The 21,574-nt window shown below is 37.2% G+C and overlaps 1 protein-coding gene across 1 annotated transcript in view; it reads left to right on the forward strand.

The window, feature by feature from the left end:
* The window catches only part of DYRK1A (dual specificity tyrosine phosphorylation regulated kinase 1A), an 80,362-nt gene extending 60,768 nt beyond the window's left edge, over positions 1–19,594 (forward strand). The window contains exons 4-12 of the mRNA XM_015882419.3: positions 8,366–8,458; positions 9,396–9,584; positions 9,797–9,944; positions 12,124–12,410; positions 13,893–14,039; positions 14,397–14,537; positions 14,826–15,132; positions 15,419–15,543; positions 16,222–19,594. Of these exons, the coding sequence (XP_015737905.1) occupies positions 8,366–8,458; positions 9,396–9,584; positions 9,797–9,944; positions 12,124–12,410; positions 13,893–14,039; positions 14,397–14,537; positions 14,826–15,132; positions 15,419–15,543; positions 16,222–16,845 (2,061 nt within the window). The 3' untranslated portion in view covers positions 16,846–19,594. The remainder of the gene's footprint in view (positions 1–8,365; positions 8,459–9,395; positions 9,585–9,796; positions 9,945–12,123; positions 12,411–13,892; positions 14,040–14,396; positions 14,538–14,825; positions 15,133–15,418; positions 15,544–16,221) is intronic.
* Positions 19,595–21,574: the final 1,980 nt, after the last annotated feature.

A 21,574-nucleotide genomic window follows, 5' to 3' on the forward strand; every position in this document is an offset into this window, starting at 1 on the left:
ATTGGTAGAGACTACAACTTTTTAATACAATGTCTTGCATCCGCTTGGACAGACAAGAAGTTAGGTTTCAGCTTTCCTTTCCCAGAGCTTCACAATGCAACAGAGGCCATCAACACACCAGACACTTGGGACTTCTTTGGTGCTACCAGTTTCACCCAGCGCAGCTTATTTGGGTACATTTGATGGGCAGAGATGGGCAGCGAGCTGCCAGCTCCTTTGGTCACGAGAGTGTGTCGGGACTACCCCAGTGCCGCAGCCCCGTGGTTAGGAAAGCAGGAGTCTCCTAGGGCCGATACTGTTGCCGGCCAGGTTGAGCTGGGCAAATTTATTTCCCGAGCTCCATCCACCATCTGCTGGCCGGAGCGGAGAACTGCATGGCTGGGAATTGCTCAGGCTGGGAACAGTCTTTAGCAAGGAATGCCTTCCCTCAAATCTTCTAAATATTTAATGCTTCAAATAAACTCTATTCTTACTAATTAAAAATGTGTGAAATGATTTACAGGGCATCTTAGTGAATCTTTAATTGAAGAAATCAAGAATACAAGCGTTAAAAAGCGCAGATAGTTGACTGCTACAGTTGTTGAGCTTCCTAAGCAGAGTGTGTTGCTCCTGTCCACACAAAAATGACTGGATTGGAAATAAAACCTAGGGTGATGAAGTCTCAGTTTTTGTGATCCTGACATTTTATAGAGCAAGGAGATATTAAAATAGGTAATAAATAGATAATAAATGACATTCTGTTTAGGCACAATGAAACATGGCTTATTTTCTACCCAGCTAGAGCTGGAGACAGACCAAAGCCATTCACACAAACAGCCCTGTAAAGTGAAGGTGCCTGGATCAGCTTCCAGTGCAGTTCCAAGGTGGTGAGATGTCATTAAACCAAAGCATTGGGTCTGATTGGACCTCCCCACTTCAGCAAAGCCTGAAGTGACACTTTTCCTGTGTATTTCCACTTCTGGGTTGCACAGGGAGTGAAAAGCCTCCTATTCCATCCTGAGGAAAGAGATGCACAGTGAGGTGTTCTGCTCCCTCTTGGGACAGGGGCTGTGGTCAAATTCATTGCGGCCATCTGCTGCTGAGCACCCACTGCGATTTAGGTAGCTGCAATGGGCAGAGCAGAGCATGGAGGCCTTCACACCTCCCCTGGATGTGTGTGGGATGAGGGCTGCCCAGACACATCGTTTATGTTGCTACTCCGAGCTGGTGGCTGCTGTCCAAGCTGAGCACTCCGCTGCCTCTCGAAGTCTATAAAACCGAGTTTCCCTCATATAAAGAGGGAAAACACTTTCATGTTGTGCTGATGTAAAAGTATCAGGAAAGTAAATTTTTTCTCTTGTTTAATATTCTGTGTTTAAAAGAAAAGTATCTGACCTGTCTGAGGCAGTATTTGAAAGGGATAAGGAGAAAGAAAAAAGTCAAGAAGCCCCCAATGCTTTAATTTAGCCAAACAGGCTGGATATCCTGTTTATTGTAAGCAAAGACTCAAACTCTACTTCCCTAAGAGAGAGAGAGGCAAAAATGCCACCAGCTCTCCTCTTCACCCTGCATGGTTTTGGGTGTGCTGTTACTGGGGTGCACAGCAGCTGACGGAATGGGTGTTGTTCAGTCTGGAGAAGAGGAGGCTTAGAGGAGATATCGGTGCTCTCTACAACCACCTGAGAGGAGGTTGTAGCAAGATGGGATGTGGCAGTTCTTCCAGGTAACAAAGATAGGATGAGAGGGAATGGCTTTACATACAGGGGAAGTTTAGGTTGGATATTAGGAAAAATTCCTTCTCAGAAGGAGTTGTGATGCAGTGGCACAGGCTGCCCAAGGAGATGGTGCATTCACCGTCCCTTCAGGTGTTCAAGAGCCGTGTGGATGTGGCACTGAGGGATGTGGGCAGTGGGTGTGGTGGGGACGGGTCAACTCTCAGACTAGGTGATTGTAGAGGTCTTTTCCAACCTTAACAATTCTATGAAATGAACATCAGGCTGCTAGTAGATACATAAGGATACTGCTTGTAAGTTGCTTAAATGAGCTCTTAACTTCTAGCATTTGGAGCAGCACCACTTTCTGTAAACAGTGTCATTTTGATGAATAGCGAAAATGTTCTCCCTTATGTTGACTTTTTTTCCAGTTCTTTTTGTCTATCTATCACTTTTGTGAGGACTGGCTCCCTTTTTTTTTTGGAGGAGTATTATCTTGTTCGAGTTCCCATGATGATTTCCATTTGTAACCAGAAAGTGGGGAAGCAAGGTCTTGAATGTTAATTCGTTGTTTTTATTCCCCCTGTCCTGCTTGTGTTTTGATTTGTAATGGCTCGCAGCCCATATTCTGGTATTTTATGAATCATTCACAATCACACAGTTTACAGGTTAAGAAACAGTAATGGCAATTTATATTAAAATTATGTGGGTTTTTTAGTTTTTGTTTTTTTTAAAGTTATGTTACTTTTAAAATGTTTACATGATCCTTTCTTGCACCTATTGCCTAATGGTTATGGTGGCCAAAACTTACTCATCATTATCAGGGAGCAAATAACTGGAAGATACTTCAAAGACAACCAGATTGCTTTGGTTTTCCATTTATTTACAAGGTTTTAATTTACGGATAAGAACATACAATTCTGTCCCCCTTCTCACCCTCCATTCATCCTCCAGTAGTCAGTCAGGCTTAAGGCTCTTGTTTCCCCCAAATTGCTGGATGGTAGAGGTTTACTCTCACTCAGTGATTCGCAGAGTGTTGGGCCTGCCTGCAGGATGGGGTTGTGTGGTCTTACTTCTCTGACAAGTACCAGAGCCCACTTTGAGAAATCAGGGAGAGGATGTGGCCTGGAGTGAATAGAAAAGCTGAGAACTGAGACCTTTCTCTTGAACAGAAACAAGCAGTAATATTTCTCTGTTCTGTCTCAACTGACTTTATCTTGAGAGTTCAGCGTAGCCTGATGTTAATATAAGATAGGAGCTTAGAAGTTTTCACATCCTCTGACAAGCATTTTTTTGTGCTATGCTAACATTTTTCTTCATGGATATTCTGGCTGTTTGAAACTTTTTTTTCCTATGAACTACAAAAGATTACAAAATTGATTCACTTGATAAGGAAGTTGAGGTGAGATTCCTAGGCAGAATTTGGTAACAAATTACAACAGTTGAGTTTTCACGAAGCACCTGGAATTCAAAGGTCGGGGTGATGGCTGAACATCTCTCTGAATGGATCTAAGATCACTTATCACCTGCAAATTTCTAGGTTTTGCTGACCAAATAGTTGGTCAGACATTTTATTGATTACAGTCATATAACTGGAAAATTAATGTGTTGCAGCAGGTAGTAGTAAATTCTTAATTATTTCAGCTATCTAATCATTAACCTAATTAATGATGGCAAGACTTCAGACTCTGTAATGAATGTGAGCATGGATTTCATTTCAGTAAAAGTATTTCCCTCTGTCTTAGATATTTTTGGAAGAATATGTTTATGCTCTGGCAACAAGAATTTTTGATGTGTTTTTTTCCTTTCAATTTCTTTTATTCTTTCAGCACCTTCTGTTTTATTCTTTCGAAAATGATTGGGCTGAATCAGGCAGAATAAAGTGTTGGAAGACGATGCTTGTTTGCCTGACACTTCAAAAAATTTATTTAACTTATAGCGCATAGCTTAACTTACACCTGCTCCTTACTATTACTTTTACACAGCAAGTGAAGGAAGCCAGAAAAGGGTGGCAGTATCCACAGACAATGATTCAGTGACTAAAATATTATGTCCCTACCTGTAGGTAGTTTTAGCTCTAAGTACGGTCAGTGTATCTCTGTTTCTGTAGCATGTGCTTTTTTTTCTTAAATAATTTTGCTAATATTCTGAAGTTTGCTTCATTCTACAGAGAAGTGTTACTATGACTTGTGATTATATCAATTTTTATTGACCCTCTGAGCGGGACTAGGGAATTTATCCCGCCCCTGTACTTGGCTCTGGTGGGGCCTCAGCTTGAGTATTGTGTTCAGTTTTGGGCACCTCAATACAGAAAGGACATTGAGGTGCTGGAGCAGGTTGAAAGAAGGGCAACAAGGCTTGTGAAGGGCTTGGAGAATGTGCCCTATGAGGAGAGACTGAAGGAACTGGGGCTGTTTAGTCTGGGGAAAAGGAGGCTGGGGGGAGACCTTATTGGTCTATTCCAGTATCTGAAAGGTGGTTACAGCAAGAGCGGGGCGTTGGTCTTTTCTCTCTGGTGCAGGTGACAGGACAAGGAGAAACAGCCTTAAGTTGAGCCAGTGTAAGTTTAAGTTGGATATTGGGAAAAACTTCTTTACAGAAAGGATTGTTAAGCACTGGAATAGGTTCTCAAGGGAGGTGGTTGAGTCACCATCCCTGGATGTGCGTAAAAACCATTTGGATGTGGTGCTCAGGGACATGATTTAGCGGAGGGTTGTTAGTTAGGGTAGTATGGTTAGGTTGTGGTTGGACTCAATGATCTTGAAGGTCTTTTCCAACCTGAGCTATTCTACTATTCGGGAGACAATATCTTTTATATGGCTGTCTGCCATAAGGGATTAGCACTTACTTCCTGTCTTATATTATTGTGATGCAAGAAGAGTTTTAAATAGCTGGTGTTACAGTAGGTGAGACCAGTCTGATCAGTTCTTTAATACGTAGGTCATAACTTTTAAAAAGAATTCCTATTGTAATCTTTATAATATAAAATGTTCATTATTTGTTTTGTTAATAAAATGAATCTTGTTTGATAGCTAACAACAGTCCCTCTCTTTTTTCCCTCCTTTGAATATGGATAGAAGCAGATCTGGGTTTTTTTGTTTCAGTATCTACATTAAAGCATTCAAGTAACAGAACATAGATACTTGTTCATAATTTCTTTTAATCAAAATAACATGCATTTTACAAGGAACTGTGCCATCTGTTTTTTGGTAATTAAGCCTATGCCTAAAGAGAGAGAAACTGTATATAGAGAGTTCAAATGATCTGTTCTTTCATTCATGAAGCAAACCTCAAATGCTACGCTAGTTAAAGTAATATATGTGAGTTAATGGTCACAGTTCCTTTAAAGTATGATTTGTTTTAAATGTGGTAAGTACACATAAACAGGATTCTTGGCTGCCTTTTTTTTTTTTAATGTGTTTATTTGATTCTTCCTTGTTTATGCTAGTTACAAGTTGCTTCTCAAGAGTTAACTGAAAGAAAATGGAGTTTCAGTTCCTTACTTGCAATTTAATTTTCATCATGCTATTATCCCAGGTATCTGTGCTGATGCTATGAAGGCATCAGTGTAGACCAGTCAAGAGGAGATGGGCCTGTACTGACACACAAATTGTAATGAAAACAGTTTCTTGTCTCTTCATCTTGAAATACCTTTTGATTTAATCTTTGGGAAGGTCTGAGGTTGCAATGTTGCTGTCTGGCCACCAGATAGAGACTGGTGTTTGCAAAAATGGGTAGTGTTTTTTTTGTTTTCTGTTACTGAAAGTTCTCCAAAGCCAAGAGGGAAAATGGTTTTAAAAATAAAAAAAAAAAAAAGAACTTGTTAATGTGTAAGTTGGTTAATGACCACTTTGTTTCATAATCTACATTATATCAGAAAGGGAGGGAGAAAGAGTCTGAAGAAGAGTCCTAGAAGAAGAAGGTAATGTTACACATTGTTCGATGTAGCAAGGACTCCAAACTTTCATAAGAAAGGAAATTTGATTTCTAAATTAGAAAATAAACACGAACACTTATCCCACAAATTCCTTTTCCAAATCAGAGCAATCTTATGTCTGAATAGTTAATCTGAACTACTGCGTTCTTCTGTACATAAGCTATCTCCTAAAGCCATAACCTGCAATAACAGAGGCTTGTCATATCAGCCTCGGTCAGACAGAAGTCTCTGCAAGTATTTGTGTGCCAGTTTCTCTTACTGGCAAATCTATCTGTACTCCCATGTTCCAATCATCTCTTTAAGTCAAATTCAGAAATTAAAGGGAATTCTTGCATTTGAAAAGCTTTTAATAGTGTTGGTTATGGTTAGGACTTGTTTTGTGATTTATTTAATAGTTAAAATCTGTTGGACAGATGAGAGGAAGAAACAAAAACATTGTGGAAATGTCACATTATTTGTTTAGGAAATGTTAAAACACCTTCCTGATATTTACAAAATGGTCATGTGCTTGTAGTAAAAATAGAATTAAGGAGGAATTAATCTAATAAACCTGCTGGAAGGAATTTGGTGGTAGGGGGCATATCCAGAAGTGAGTGATTGATTAGTATAAGCATCTAGAATGTGACTTGGGTCAAAATTCCCTGGAGGAAATTTAAGTTTTTATGCTGTCTCTGAGAAACTGTCTCTAATCTGAAAGTCTTGAAGTCAGCAGTCTCACATGGGTGTAAAAATGTTATGTAGACACATTCTGAGAGGTGTACATCAGAGCTCTGAATTGCAGTTCAAGCCCTATTGAGGCTATAGCAGTTGAGAGTCCTGGTCTTTGCAGATGCAGGGTGGTTACTGACAGCTTCTTGGCTTTTTTTGCACTCTCTTTAGCTCATTCACAAACTTTCTCAGTCTCTTGCTCTTTGTCTGTCTCTTTCGTTTTCATGAGTTGTTTCCATGGCTGCCTGTCCATGGGAGAGTGTGAGCTAACCTTTCTAGTGTGGTTGTTTGGGTGTCTGGGTTCAGATCCAATTTCAGATATCCAAAAATTTCAGATACACAAACTGTCTTTAATTCTTCTGTTGGTGAGAACTTTTTGAGGTTAATTAAATTAATTAAATTAAAAATATAATTTGTTTGGTCATCATGAGGGGTGAGGGGTGTATGAGGAAGAGCTGTTTGTACAGCCACAGTCCTAAGTATTAAGTAATACTGTAAAAGACAAGAGAAGTGATTATGCTTTTCCAGTTCCTTTATTAGCTTAGCAATACTTACATATTATCAAGTTTCATTATTTTTGTTGATGGCTTATGCTCTTTGCTTAGCTCTGCAGGAGGGTGAGTATCAGTCCAGCTGTAATGAGAGGCAGCAGATGAGATTAAGCAACTGGAAGAGGGTTATGAGCCTGAGCATATTTGCTGGTGTGAGATCAGATGATATGGGATGAGAATTGTACAGTTTAGTGTGGCGGCCCTCTTAGCACTGAGTAAGGAAGTGAAAGGAGCTTTAACATCTCTAACAAGCTTTTCTGTGGATGGTTGACCTTGCTGTGGGATTTGGTGTCAGTGAGAAGAGAGGGAATGGGGAAAGACAATCTTTGGGACCAGTCGCACTGGCTAAACTCCTCAGACTCTCTCCCAGCTTCGCGTCCAACACACCGTGTGAGACAGAGAAGTTGACAGTTTGCCTTGTGGTACATTTGTGCTGTTTAAATAAGTATATGCTGCACAGTTAGTCACCTTTAGACAAATGACATGGTTTGTGACTTAGTTTTTTTCTGTTTTATCTGGTGATAATAGTCACCTCTAGCTTCCCAATTGGAACTTAATCTTTTTCAGGAACACTGTCTTCTAAGACTTAACACAACTCCTAAGGAGCAATGGCAGTTGAGTGGTAGATCCAGAGGCTGTATGGGACATGTCTGCAAGGAAAAAAGAGGCACAAGAATAAGTGTGTCACACAGAAATCTTACTGCTTTAGGACACTAATATAAAAAAATGCCCGGCTGTTGAAGATGTTCATGTTTGAGAAGTAATCAGTATTAGGGAACACAACTGAGCAGAGTAATCATCTTTTCTGGGATGTTTTTAAACTTCAAAAGTTGGTGTTGTCTTCATAGGCACACTTTAGATTTCTTTGGTTTTAAATTCTTTTCTTAAACTTGATATTGCGTAGCATAGTATATGTGAGTTTCTTGATTTGGAATGTGATGTTGTTTTAATGTGGCAAACTGTCGCAGTTCTTTAGCAGTTACTAACTTCTATTTGAGATTTTAATGCAGCTAAACATCAAATAAAGTTCATATATCAGCCATGAAGGTAGAGCAGTAACATCAATGGACATGGTTTAGTGGGAGCTACTGGTAATAGGTGAATGGTTGGACTGGATGATCTTTTAGGTCTTTTCCAACCTTGGTGATTCTATGATTCTGTGACCAACTTGAATCTGTGTAATCAAATAAGCTGTATTTTTAACTAAGGGAAAGACTGTTTGTAGGGATTAGACCAGTTACGTGTACGGAGGAGGGGTTTGTACTTGGATATTGATTGATTAGGAAATACATTAAAAAATAACTGGACTAAATGTTATTTTCTTTGATTTCTTATTTGTTTTTGTTTTTGTGTGTGTCATCTTAAAGATGTTATATTGAAGTAGCTCACTTCTGTGAGGAATATCTTGTTTTGGTGAAGGAACTATGTATAATTGAAGTCCTGTTTTTTCTAATATATCTAATATTGTCGTGTTACAGAGGCGGATGCCCCAAACTTTCCGTGATCCAGCTACTGCTCCTTTGAGGAAACTCTCCGTAGATTTGATTAAAACATACAAGCATATTAATGAGGTAATGGGTCCAGTTGTCTTTGTAATATATTGTTGATAGGAAGTTTTTGTTTGAAATAAGTTATTAAGCATATTTTCTTTGAATCATACCATGTTCTCTATTGGAATTATTTTGGATTTGTCTTGTGGGATAAAGTTCTTTGTAAATTATTTTGATTAAATCTGAAGTGACTGCGAAGAACAGAAGTATATTAATACCCTGTTGTATCATGTCCCAGAAAAATAGTTTGTTCCTGTATGCAGAGTAAAGGAAAAAGAGACAATCTGATCTAATTTTAGCCCCTTGAGTGATATTGGTTTTTAATTTCTTTCTCTGCCAGTGAAGGTTTATTTGAAAATGGCTAAAATTTTTGAAATAGAGTTGGCTCTAGATAGCTGTGAATTTTCAAAGGTAATAAAGTATTGGGATACTTATGTTTCTAGGCCTGATTCCTTGCAAGTTCTGAAAACACGCCTAAAAGATGTTAAATTCTTACAAAAATATTAGAAATTCATCTCAAGGAAATACCGTTGTTTTCTTTTCCTTCTAATTAGTCATCAAACATTTAAGTTTTACAAAGCTTGCGAAGAGATGAGAAAAAAAGTTCCTTTCTGCAGGTCTCATTTGAAATCATTGATGTCACGAGCCTCCTTGCAGGAGACCAGCCAATAAGATTATTATTTTTTTTTTTATCCTGGATATGATTTTCTATTATTTTGTAAAGAAACAAAGTTTTTCTGATGTTTGGTAAAGAAACAAAGAGTGGCACAAATATTTTTTTTGCTCATCTTAGAAATGTTTACAAATGTGTCTAGAGAACTGTATCTTTCAGCTTACCAAGTCATATTTCAGAAATCTCAGGGTGAGGTGCATGCTGAATACAATGAAAGCAGTTTCTGTTAATAGATGTTTTAAAAGGTGGTCTCTTAAGCAATATACTTTTCATTACTTACTTCAGGTTTACTATGCAAAAAAAAAACGGCGGCATCAACAGGGCCAAGGAGATGATTCCAGTCACAAAAAGGAGCGAAAAGTTTACAATGATGGCTATGATGATGACAACTATGACTATATTGTAAAAAATGGGGAGAAGTGGATGGATCGTTATGAAATTGACTCTTTAATAGGCAAAGGATCCTTTGGACAGGTAACAAATATATCTATCAGACGTACAACCTCAATTATATACTATATAATACAATATATGCAATTATATACTATATATTAATAATGATATACATGTCATTTGATGTAGCATACCTATTCATTTTGAAATTCTGCTCATAATCCTATTTTTTGCTGAATTTTGAAAACTCAAGTTGACACGTTATTCTTATGGATTCGGCTTTTGTCTTTCAGGTTGTAAAAGCTTATGATCGAGTGGAACAGGAGTGGGTGGCTATCAAAATAATAAAAAACAAGAAAGCTTTCTTAAACCAAGCCCAGATTGAAGTGCGACTGCTTGAGCTTATGAACAAACATGACACTGAGATGAAGTACTATATAGGTATTCAAATAGTTTTATTTTTATGTAATCAAACAGAATATTTTTTATCTTGCCATATAGTGCATGATGTCGCAACTAATGCTTTTGATGCCAACAAAATGAAAAAAAAAGCCCAACTTTTAATAGTCATATTCAATGTAAATTACATTGCATAATCAAGATGTCATTTTATAGTAGGACCAGATTCAGAAGAAAAATATATGAAATGCTTTGGGATAACCAACTTGCTATTTAGTCTGTAACATTCAGACCTTCTGTGGAATTTTTTTAATAATATGGACACTAAAACCATTTCCTGTGGACCAACTTTTTTACAGAAGCTGTAGTACTTTGCTTGTTTCCACTACTTTTAGTATGTTTTAAGTTTTCTGGGAAACTTTGTGGATAAAAGTGTTTAACATGAAGGAATGTTACATAGTAGCTTTATGGCTTTCTTTATTTTTGCATGTTTAAAAAGCTTAAAGTCTTGTTTAACAAAATTGAGATAATTTTTTAAACGTTTAGACTTGCCCATTGAGATCTCAGAAAGTATTTCCAGGGCTTATAATTCTGTTCCTGTAGATTGGCATGCTGTTCCCTGAGGTTGTTATTAATATGCTACCTGAACTTTATAGTAAGAATGAAATTAAGTCAGCTCAAGTAAAAAGTTTATTAAATCCTATCCTCTGGAGTGAAGTATTTGGCAAAAATATGATGGAAAGAAAGCATGTTGTAAGGCGAGATGAAAAACTGTGAGAAAGAATAATTAAAGAAAACCATGAAACTCTGTTTTTAAATATCCTTTATCTTTGTAGAAGCTGAAATACTAATATTGCTAATATTTCTGTAATTCAGAAAGAAATTTTTGAAATAATGGTAGTACACACATTAAATTATCTGATGACTGGTTCCATTTTAAGAATTTTTATATTATTATCTTAATGCAATTTATATATGCAGTTTAAAAGTTTTGAAGGTATTTGAAATTCATTAGGAACATGCTTATATGAAAGAAAATCTATATTTCATACCCTCCTTCTTTAAAAAGCTGCTTCAAGAACAAGACAAGCACAATTGATTTCAGTAGTTTTATGGTTGTATCAAGTTGGTTTCTGAATCTCTTAAGGTGTATTCGAGTATTTCCCCTTTTTCTTTACCACGGTATTTAATAAACATGACAGCATTAATAAAAATTAAATAAATGACCTCAAATAGATAATGTTTTAGACACATACCATGTATTACATGTGTTGTGAAAACTGAGGTCTCTTGGTGCTTCACTGTACAATATTTGTAAATATAGGAACAAGAACTTGTAAACCTATTTTTTGCAACAATATTTAGTGAAAAATTCAACGTATTTTTAATAGTAAATTGTCAGTAGGGCATAGAGATAGTTCATCTGTGCATAGACTCTCAGCTGCTTGACACACAGAGTGTTTGAGTAGGGCAGAAAGCACTTCAAATAGTGCCATGTATGAGGTGGTGAAAAATGTAGATTTTAGAATGAGTGTGATTAAATCAGAAGACAGGACTACAGATGTACATTTTTAGCTCAGTTTTTAATGACATAAGGTGTAACTGTTGGTATGTCTGCTGTCACTCTCCTAATAGCTTGTTTCTTTCAAATCTAATGCAAGTGTAGGAATGCTTTAAGGTATTTAAGTTCTGTGGTGGCAGAGTAGAGGAGAAACACTTAAATGTGATGTCTCCATTGCAGGAAAGGTCTGGCAGTTCAGCACTTATCCAGGCTATTTGAGCTGTATAGCAGTTGCATGTAGTACAGCTGGACAAGTAACATGCTGGTAATCACAAATTAGTTGGAGCAGGTGGTGTTTCTTGCCAACTTGGCAGGTCCAGCAAACTTAGGTTGGGTAGGTAGGGGCTGGAATAAGGTGAAGGAAGGCCACAAGAACCTGGACAGATGCTGGTGCCTTTAAGGTAGGAGGTTATTGGAAATATATTAAGAATGAAGAAGTACAAAAGATCTAGGTAATGCAATATTTCAGGAATTAGCATCGGGATCTGTTTAACGTTCATAAATACCTAAAGGGAGGTGAGAGGCAAATGGATGAAGTTAGGCTCTTCTCGGCAGTGTGTAGTGAAAGGACAGAGTGCTGTGGCCTAAAACATTGTCTCATAATTTGTATGTAATACTTAATTGCATAGCAAATGCATTAATTATTTTCTTTTTTTTAAGTGCATTTGAAGCGCCACTTCATGTTCCGAAACCATCTCTGCTTAGTCTTCGAAATGCTGTCCTACAATCTGTATGATTTATTGCGGAACACCAACTTCAGAGGTGTCTCACTGAATCTGACAAGAAAATTTGCACAGCAAATGTGCACTGCACTGCTTTTTCTGGCGACTCCTGAACTTAGTATCATTCACTGTGACCTAAAACCTGAGAATATCCTGCTCTGTAACCCCAAACGAAGCGCCATCAAGATTGTTGATTTTGGCAGTTCTTGTCAACTTGGGCAGAGGGTAAGTATTGGTAAAAATGATTTGCTGATTGCGCTGTTACCGGATACATACAATAAACATGATATTTGAAAGTCATAGTACTTGATAGCTAATTCAAACTTTAGCAGTGATGACTTTAATTAATTTTTGATTTTATTAAATTAAATGAATTTAATTTAATCTAATTAATTATTGAATAAGGTGTTGGATATTGGCAGGCATTAGGTGCTTTAGATAGCAATTTAAATGCCATAGTAGATAAACACTCCATCTTCTTTTTCTCTTTGGTAATACTTTTATAATGCAGAATGCATCAGCACTTTATTGTAGAACTCTGCAGAGCTCTCTGCTCTTAAATATGTTTTTTTATTATCTTCTTACTCCATAATGGTGGTATAAATATGAGTAAAGACATGTGAAAAGGTTTTCTAGGGCAAAGGGGCACATTGTTTTATTTAGATTAGGATAGAACTATAATATTAATTATGAAAAAAAATAAAATAAAAATTGTAGTTGTGTCCTGTTGTTCATATGCTTTGATGATGAGCTGTTGAAAATCTTTCCGGTATAGTTCTTTATTTACTTTAAGATATGTTAAAATATATACAACAGCCATTAAGTCCATAAACAATTCTTCTTGGCTGCCAAAGATGCTTTTTATTTAGGGGGGTAAAGGGGGTGGGGGGTGGGGAGATGGGGTGGAGGGAAGAAGGATAACATTGCTCAGATATTTAATTTTTACTGTGAGTTCACTAAAAACTTCATCAGAACGCACTGTTCAGTGTGCAAGGTATAGTCTAGTTCAGAAGAGAGTACAGACTCTTCTGGTTAAGTGAATCCTATCTGGCCTGAGTGACCACTTCTATTTGGGATACCTTAGTATTAGTCATTGGCATTGAAAACAAATTGTTAGCTAGAGAGGTAGGGAAAACTTCTGTAGACAGAAGTCTGGCTTCCAAATCTTTTTGAAAAGAAGCTTTTGGTCTAGGATTAAGATAGAATTTTCTGTCTTGTGAAATGAGCAGGATAGCGGAGGGTGTAGCTTCTTGTTCCATGTGGAATCACAGTAATTTCATCTGATTTCATCACATCAAAACTGTGACTTTTGATTTTTATTTTTTCTTTTAAACCACAAGTTTTGTCAGAAATGCTGTGTAATTCTCATGTGGCTCATAGAATAGCTTTTCTCTTGGTGTAAGCAGACCAAAGTTCTGTTGTATAGTTAGCTGTAATTGCATGAGATTACCTTTGTTAACCATAAAGTATAAAATGTTGTCATCATGAGTGAATCTGCCCTTTTTTTTTGTTTAATAACCAGAAGCTAGTGTTTTCTTAAGAATTATCATCTAAATATTTTTATAAATTTATAGTGTAGTTTTAGCATTACTGAAATTTTGTCTTTGCTTTCCCTACTGTGAAAGTGTATTCTATGATAATTCCATTTTGTAATACAGAATAGTGCTCTTTGAATGCTATGTACTATTTTAAATTGTTTTATTTCAGATATACCAGTATATCCAGAGTCGTTTCTATCGATCACCAGAGGTGCTACTGGGAATGCCTTATGATCTTGCAATTGATATGTGGTCCCTTGGGTGTATTTTAGTTGAGATGCACACTGGAGAGCCTCTTTTCAGTGGCGCAAATGAGGTATGAAGCTATTATACAGTACATGTAATTTGATTTTTTTGGTTCTTTCTCACTGTGATATTAATCTGTCTTATTTTTATGCATAAATTAGGAAACACTAATAATTCTAAGATCAGAAAACATCAATGATAGCAATGCCTTTTAGAACTCTAACATATAATATATTCTGTTTCACGGTACCCTTCCCCTTTGTTTAGTTAATATTGTATTTTTCTTAAACTTGCAATTAGTTCACAACTTAATGTGTATGGGTAGTTAACATTTGCTTTTCACATGATTATATAGAGTATTGGACTCTTACTGCATTGTTCAGCTCTATGTCTCATGTTATTCATGAATATTCTTCATGTGGAACAGGTGGATCAAATGAATAAAATAGTGGAAGTTCTGGGGATTCCGCCTGCCCATATCCTTGACCAAGCACCAAAAGCAAGAAAGTTCTTTGAGAAGTTGCCAGATGGCACTTGGAACTTGAAGAAGACCAAAGATGGAAAAAGGGTAAGTTACGTAATCAATATGAAAATACAGAAAATACATTAAAAAGATAAAAATAAAAATAATAATAATAAAAAAGAAGTGGTGATATGTTACGTTGTTTTACATTATCTTACCAAAAGCATGGCTGTATTGTTTATTATCATTGTTCGGTGTCGTAAGACAGGGCAATTAAGTGACAATTTACATAGTATTTAATAGTTTCTTACTTTGATCTGGCTGACTTATTTTATGACAAAATTAAACCATGAATTGAAGTGGCTTAATATATGTGACTTGGTTTTCCAACAGGAATACAAACCACCTGGAACTCGTAAACTTCACAATATACTAGGAGTTGAAACAGGAGGACCAGGTGGACGTCGTGCTGGGGAATCGGGTCATACTGTAGCTGACTACTTGAAGTTCAAAGACCTCATCTTAAGGATGCTTGATTATGACCCTAAGACACGAATTCAACCTTATTATGCCCTACAGCATAGTTTCTTTAAGAAAACAGCAGACGAAGGTACCAACACAAGCAACAGTGTGTCTACGAGTCCTGCTATGGAGCAGTCGCAGTCTTCAGGAACCACCTCCAGTACATCTTCAAGCTCAGGTGAGGATTTCCCCTTAATGGAACAGAAAATTATATTTCTGAATCACATCAAAGGAGACTTTCACAGGTAAAAGTCATATCACTGTCAGTCACAGTCATTGAAAGCATTTATATATTATCTAGAACAGGAAAGTGCTCTAACAAAAAAAAAAAAAATCAGCAGATTTACACAACTGTGAGTGATTATCATAGGTCCTGTGTTCGAATCAGTTCAAATTTTTATGCTGTTGTTGTCTGCGACCTTCTGTAAATTTTTTCTCTTGTTGTGTTGCTATGATTTTTATAGGTGGATCTTCTGGAACAAGCAACAGTGGAAGGGCACGGTCAGACCCCACACACCAGCATCGACATAGTGGTGGACACTTCACTGCTGCTGTTCAAGCTATGGACTGTGAAACACACAGCCCACAGGTATGCTGAAGTAGAGCTTTTGTCTGTTTGATGTATATATTTTTTCTGAGAGTGTTGAATCCCTGAAACTAATTATATTAGGTTTACATGACAGGGATTCATGTCATGAGTGGAGGGGGGATGCACAGGTGTCGTCTGGGAAAAATCTAGGAGCTGACCCAAGTTAGATAAGAGCAAGCTCCATCTGGCTTAAAAAAGGGACCAGCTGTTGGCCAGAACTGAGCCAAGAAGTGACACTGGTTGCACCTCTGTGATAGCAGATTCAAGAAAGGGGAAAAAAAAGACTGTACAGCAGCAACTGGAAGAAAGGAATGACTAACTATAGAAAGAAACAGCTCTGCTGGTGCCAAGGTCTTGAGCAGGGGAGGGCAGCATATGCACCAGGTGTGGGTCAGGAGCTCTGCTGCAGCTCCTGGAGAGGCCCATGGAAACCAGAAAAGGTTGTACATACTACTTTGCAGCTGACAGATTCTTTTTCTCCCATGTATGTGATTTAACTCATTCAACAAATTGATGTGTTTCTAGATCTGGCTTACTTTAATTTGTCAGTGAGATCATTAATTGGACATACTTTTATTGTTTGGGAAAAAAAAAGTTCAGAATACAAACTTTTTATATTTAGAAATGTATATTAGAAATGAATAATCATTTCACTATTTGCTTTTCCTGTTAATGTAGGTTCGACAACAGTTTCCTCCTCCGATTGGTTGGACAGCCACTGAAGCTCCCACACAGGTCACTGTTGAAAACCATCCAGTTCAAGAAACCACCTTCCATGTAACCCCTCAACAACAGAATGCATTACATCATCATCACGGAAATAGCTCTCACCACCACCATCACCACCACCACCACCACCATCATCATGGACAGCAAGCCTTGGGTAGCCGGACCAGGCCAAGGGTCTACAATTCTCCAACAAACAGCTCCTCCACCCAGGATTCTATGGAGGTGGGCCACAGTCACCACTCCATGACATCCCTGTCTTCCTCAACTACTTCTTCCTCTACATCTTCCTCCTCTACTGGTAACCAAGGCAATCAGGCCTATCAGAACCGCCCAGTGGCTGCTAATACCTTGGACTTTGGACAAAATGGAGCTATGGACATGAATTTAACAGTCTACTCTAATCCGCGCCAAGAAACTGGCATAGCTGGACATCCAACGTACCAGTTTTCTGCTAATACAGGTCCTGCTCATTACATGACTGAAGGACACCTTGCAATGAGGCAAGGGATTGATAGAGAAGAGTCTCCCATGACAGGAGTTTGTGTTCAGCAAAGTCCTGTGGCTAGCTCGTGACTAAACTGAAACTAAGTTTGTTTCTTGTGTGTTTTTATAGAAGTGGTGTTTTTCCAAAAACAAAGTGCAAAGCTGCTTGAATCAGAAGGAGATAAACTCACTGAACCGCTACAGGAGGGCAAAGCTGACTATTTTTTTAGACTTGAAAAGATTGCAAAGGGACAATGAAGTTTTTTTTGGTTTGGTTTGTTTTTTTAAGAGCCATGTCCGGACCCACCTTAACAGATAGCATAGTAGCGTTCACCTTTCGCTTCCCCCATTTTAACTTGCCACAACCTAGTCATAGTTTGCTTTTTTTTTCTTGGGGACTGGGGAGGGGAGGGGAGAAAGAGGGGTTTTTTTAAATTTTTTTGGTTTTTTTTCCCCCCTTTTTCAGACTCATTCAACAGGGATTATTGTTCAAATGTTAGCTGTAGTTGCAAACTAGTTTCTTTTTAATGGCATTGCACATGATTTACAAAAAGGCCCTTTGAAATTTTTGGGTGGGAGAGGAGTGAATAAGATAAGTATATTTTTTTTTAGTTCCCCAAACAAACATGGGCACAGAAATGCAGTACTGTAAGAAAGAGGGACCTTCAGATCACACAAATATATATTCTTCAGTTGTAAAAAGGGACGGTTGTAATGGATTTTGTAAGGCACATTAAGCATGATAAGTGGCGGTGATCAGAACTCTCCTTATCTGAATCTACTGAGGATCAAAGCAGCAATTGTAATGGGATTCTGCGTGTCTCATATTTTGGAGACCGCAGTCAGTTAGTGTTGAAATATGACTGGTTTCATAACTAAGGTGCACTGAGAAGCAATCAACGGGTCGGTCCTGGCCAGTCGTGGGGAGGTCTAAGTGGTGGTCTTTGGGATAACCTTTGGCCTTATGGATTTGGACTCTTAAGTTAGAAGAGCCTACCATTTCAGATGCAATCACTTTTGGACATGCTTTTGCAGACGGTCCTTAATGCTGAAAACACAGAGAATGGGTAATTCAAGAGGCCTTTCTTTTAAAATAGACTTTTGTGACCCACTTATTGTAAGGTATTGCAAGGTCACTTTGCGTGTGTCATAAAGTTGACTTCCTTATTGGTTGAAGGTCACAGGAGTAGTGGTTTGCGTTTGATGGAAATAGCTACAACTGTGTCCCTTCCCGCTTTTTACTTTTTTCTTTTGCTTTTTCTTGGCACGTGGTTTCTCCACCATTACTTCTGCACAAAGACGTCTTCTGTTCATCCTGAACATTTTTAAAAATGCAGAATTTTATGTGACTGCTTTTTTGCCTCACAATTATGCTGTGAATTTTACAAAAATTTATTTTCTTTTTTGATAATTTATTGTACCAAAGCTGTTTTTATAGCACATAGATGTCTGTAACCAATAATGTAGCAGTTCTGCACTTTGACACAAGGTGTAACTAGACCATTTTTAAATGTCAGTTGAAAATTATGGCTGTACTATTGCTTAAACAAAACTGGAACTGTTGTTGAATTCATAGCCAATACATTTACAGCAATCTGTGTACTGAACATAATAGATTGACATCTACTTCAAGACTATAACATCTGTTACATTATAAACGTGTTCAGGCTTCTGAAGGTAAAAGGGACGCTAGATCCAGAAGCTATGAAACCAGCAGTTTGATTCTTGTATTCCTTATTAACATAATTGTAAACTTGAAGGCAAGACCTTGATTGCATGAACAGGTCCAAAATAATAGTCTGAGTAAAGCAAAACACTCACATGAGACCTGAGGTTAGAAGGCTGTATTTAACAGGTGCCTAATTTTTGGGTAATGCTGCCTTAATATAACACAGTCAGCTTGGCAGTTGCAAAATTTATGGGCCCAGTCAGAGATTTATTAATATTAGAAGTAAAAGCATGGTGAAAAACATCTGAAAGAATAAGAGTGATTCAGTGATTGCCCATCCCAGATTAACACTGTTTGCCCATTATATATTACAGAAGCAGTGATCTACCTCTGCCAGTAAGCCCTTTTAAAAGTTAATTCAGCAGAAATTCCGGAGTTCACACTGATCAGTTCCATGTGGCTAAGTAATTTTTTTTCAGGCTAAAAGGTGGACTTTTTTATACTCAGTAGCAGCACAGAGGCTGAATACCATGTACATGAGAATGAATACTTGGGATTACCTTTTTTTTTTTTTTTTGGTAAATCACGACTTTTTTATCAAGTGATCCATATTTCTTTTCTATTGAAGTGTCAACCCTGTGGATGAAAGTGGGTTGTTTTTTTCCTGATTGTTTTCCTTTCTTCTTAAACTCAGTGATTAAGAGAAGTTTACAGGGATTGGAAAGCTGTCACCTTAAAAACAAAAAGGATACTGAGTTCAGCAATATAAAAAGGAATCCAGTACTTACTGCTGTCTAGGAATATAAGGGTGATATGAAATCTGGGTATTTTTGTGTGCACGGGTTGCCACACCTTAGCAAGCGCCAAAAAATGAAGCAATTAAAAAAAAAACAAACTAACTACATAAAGAAGAAACCACAAAATCCAGTGCTTATGCATACTGTGTTATGTTACAGTCCAGTTTTGTGTGCTTTACTACACAGTTTGGTTACAGGACTTCTGTGCATTGTAAACATAAACAGCATGGAAAAGGTTAAATACCTGTGTTCAGATTGTAAGATCTAGTCCGGACTTGCTGTGTATATTGTAACGTTAAATGAAAAAGACAAGCCCTTTGTATTATAGTCATGCAGTCTTATGTATGATAAACAGTTGAATAATTTGTCCTCAGACTCTTTACTGTGCTTTTTGAAAAAACAAAAAACAAACAAACAAAAAAAAAAAGAGTAATTTAAGAAAAAAAATGTAAACATAGTAAATCTTCCTATGCAATTAACCTACTCCAAGCCATGGTATGGTAGGTATGATTATACTATAATATGTAAATATCAGATACATTGAAACAGACTTAAAAATATGAAAGTAAAAGTTGGAGGCATAATGGATAATTTTGAGTTTTTAATTGAAACAGCAAGGTATACAAATCAATGATGTATGAACACAGCTCTGCTTGATTCTGTTTGACTGTATTTGTAGTTTGAGTTGTTTATATTATCATCTGTTAGTTTGAATGTTCTTATATGCACTGCAGCTTTCTACCTAATACAAGACTAGCTGATTTTAAGGCCAGAAGTGACCATGGTAATGAAATATTCTGACTGGCATGCCATTATCCCTAGGATTCAATCTAGTTATTTCTACATCATGGAGCCTGTATCTTCTGGGTGCAGTAGAACATACTTTAAAAAAAGAAAAAAACAAAAAACAACAACAACAAAAAAAACCAACCAAAACCAAAAACACGCCAGTTTTCATGTAGGTTCTGCAAATGTGAGGATTTCTCCATGTCTCTCAAGTGATTCAGCTAGTTCATTTTCCATACTCTCTTAGTCCTTCTTCGGTTTTGGAACTGTTTAGTTACAGCTGCTGGCCACCACATAGCTAGCTGCCTATTAGAACAACTAATAACTACTCTAGTTTTAAACTCTTACACTTTATTCACATTAAAAATATGTTAACTTTAATAACCTATGTAGATGAAATCTCTAACTGTAAAAGCTTTTACGGCTCTTCCGAAAATTCAGATGTTTTAAAATCCATTCTAAAGTGTGGACATGAGAACTGCATACAGCATTCTGGTAGTAATTTCGGTATTGCTGTGTGCGTGTAGTATGTGCAGGTACATTCTTGAACCTTTCAGTTTATATCTTTGCTTGTTTGTTTATACCTCCAAGGATTGCATTTTTAAATCTTTCAGTCTCAGTTATTTGCATTAAAAGATTGTAAATTTAGTTGATTATCCATCATGGTTCCTAAGTCCTTTTCAGAACTGCTGCTCTTCCAGGATGTAGTCTTCCATCCTGTAAGTATAAAGATGTCTGAATGGGACTGGTTTACGGAAGGGTTGGATTCACCTATAGATGTGACTTGTATTCATTGTTTATCATTCTGCCATTGTTTTTATTAAACCATCAATAAGCTTATATTTTATTCTTGAAAAATCTTAAATGCCTTCAAAGATAATTCTTGTCAAAACCCATCAGAAGCATCCCTTTTTGTAATGAGGAAACAATCTAAATCGATAACCTTTTGACACAGGGTGTTTAACGCATTCTGTGCAGATTTATAGATCAAATATATTTCAGTAGGATTGTTATATGGAACTTCTGACTAGTGCGAAAGCATCTTTCCAGTCAAAATGGCACAAATAACTGACTGCAAAGTAGAGTTATTGCTGAGCATTGATCTCATGAGGATAGTTTGTATGTGATGCGGCATGACTGTGACAAGTGATACATTTTTATTTAGAAGAGTGGATATTAGAATTGTGCTATGTCTTATGCCTGTCAAGCAAAGAAAGATGCCTTGCCAAATTGCAGTTTCCTGTTGTATGTCCCTGGGTTTTCTTATTTTGCATTCTGTAGGAGCAACTTCTTGTTGAAAGGTTTGAAATCAGGATTTATTTCTCCACCTCACAGTGGTAGCTTAACTATGTGTTTCCTGTGGATTAAGATGCCTTGTTTCTATTTCAACGGTTCTCCGTATTAGCCTTATCAAATATAGATATGACCTACCTATAGACCGGAGAGGATATGCAGTTTCTGTTGTTGATCCTGTTTTATGCTAGATGTTACTGAGCATTACAGAGTTCAATCACAAAACAGTCACTGTGACAGTCCTTGATACAAGAATGTAATATATTTCATGAGC

Source organism: Coturnix japonica, chromosome 1, assembly GCF_054131305.1.
Source record: "Coturnix japonica strain WE chromosome 1, WE-NBRP24, whole genome shotgun sequence".
In the NCBI taxonomy this organism is placed as follows: Eukaryota; Metazoa; Chordata; class Aves; order Galliformes; family Phasianidae; genus Coturnix; species Coturnix japonica.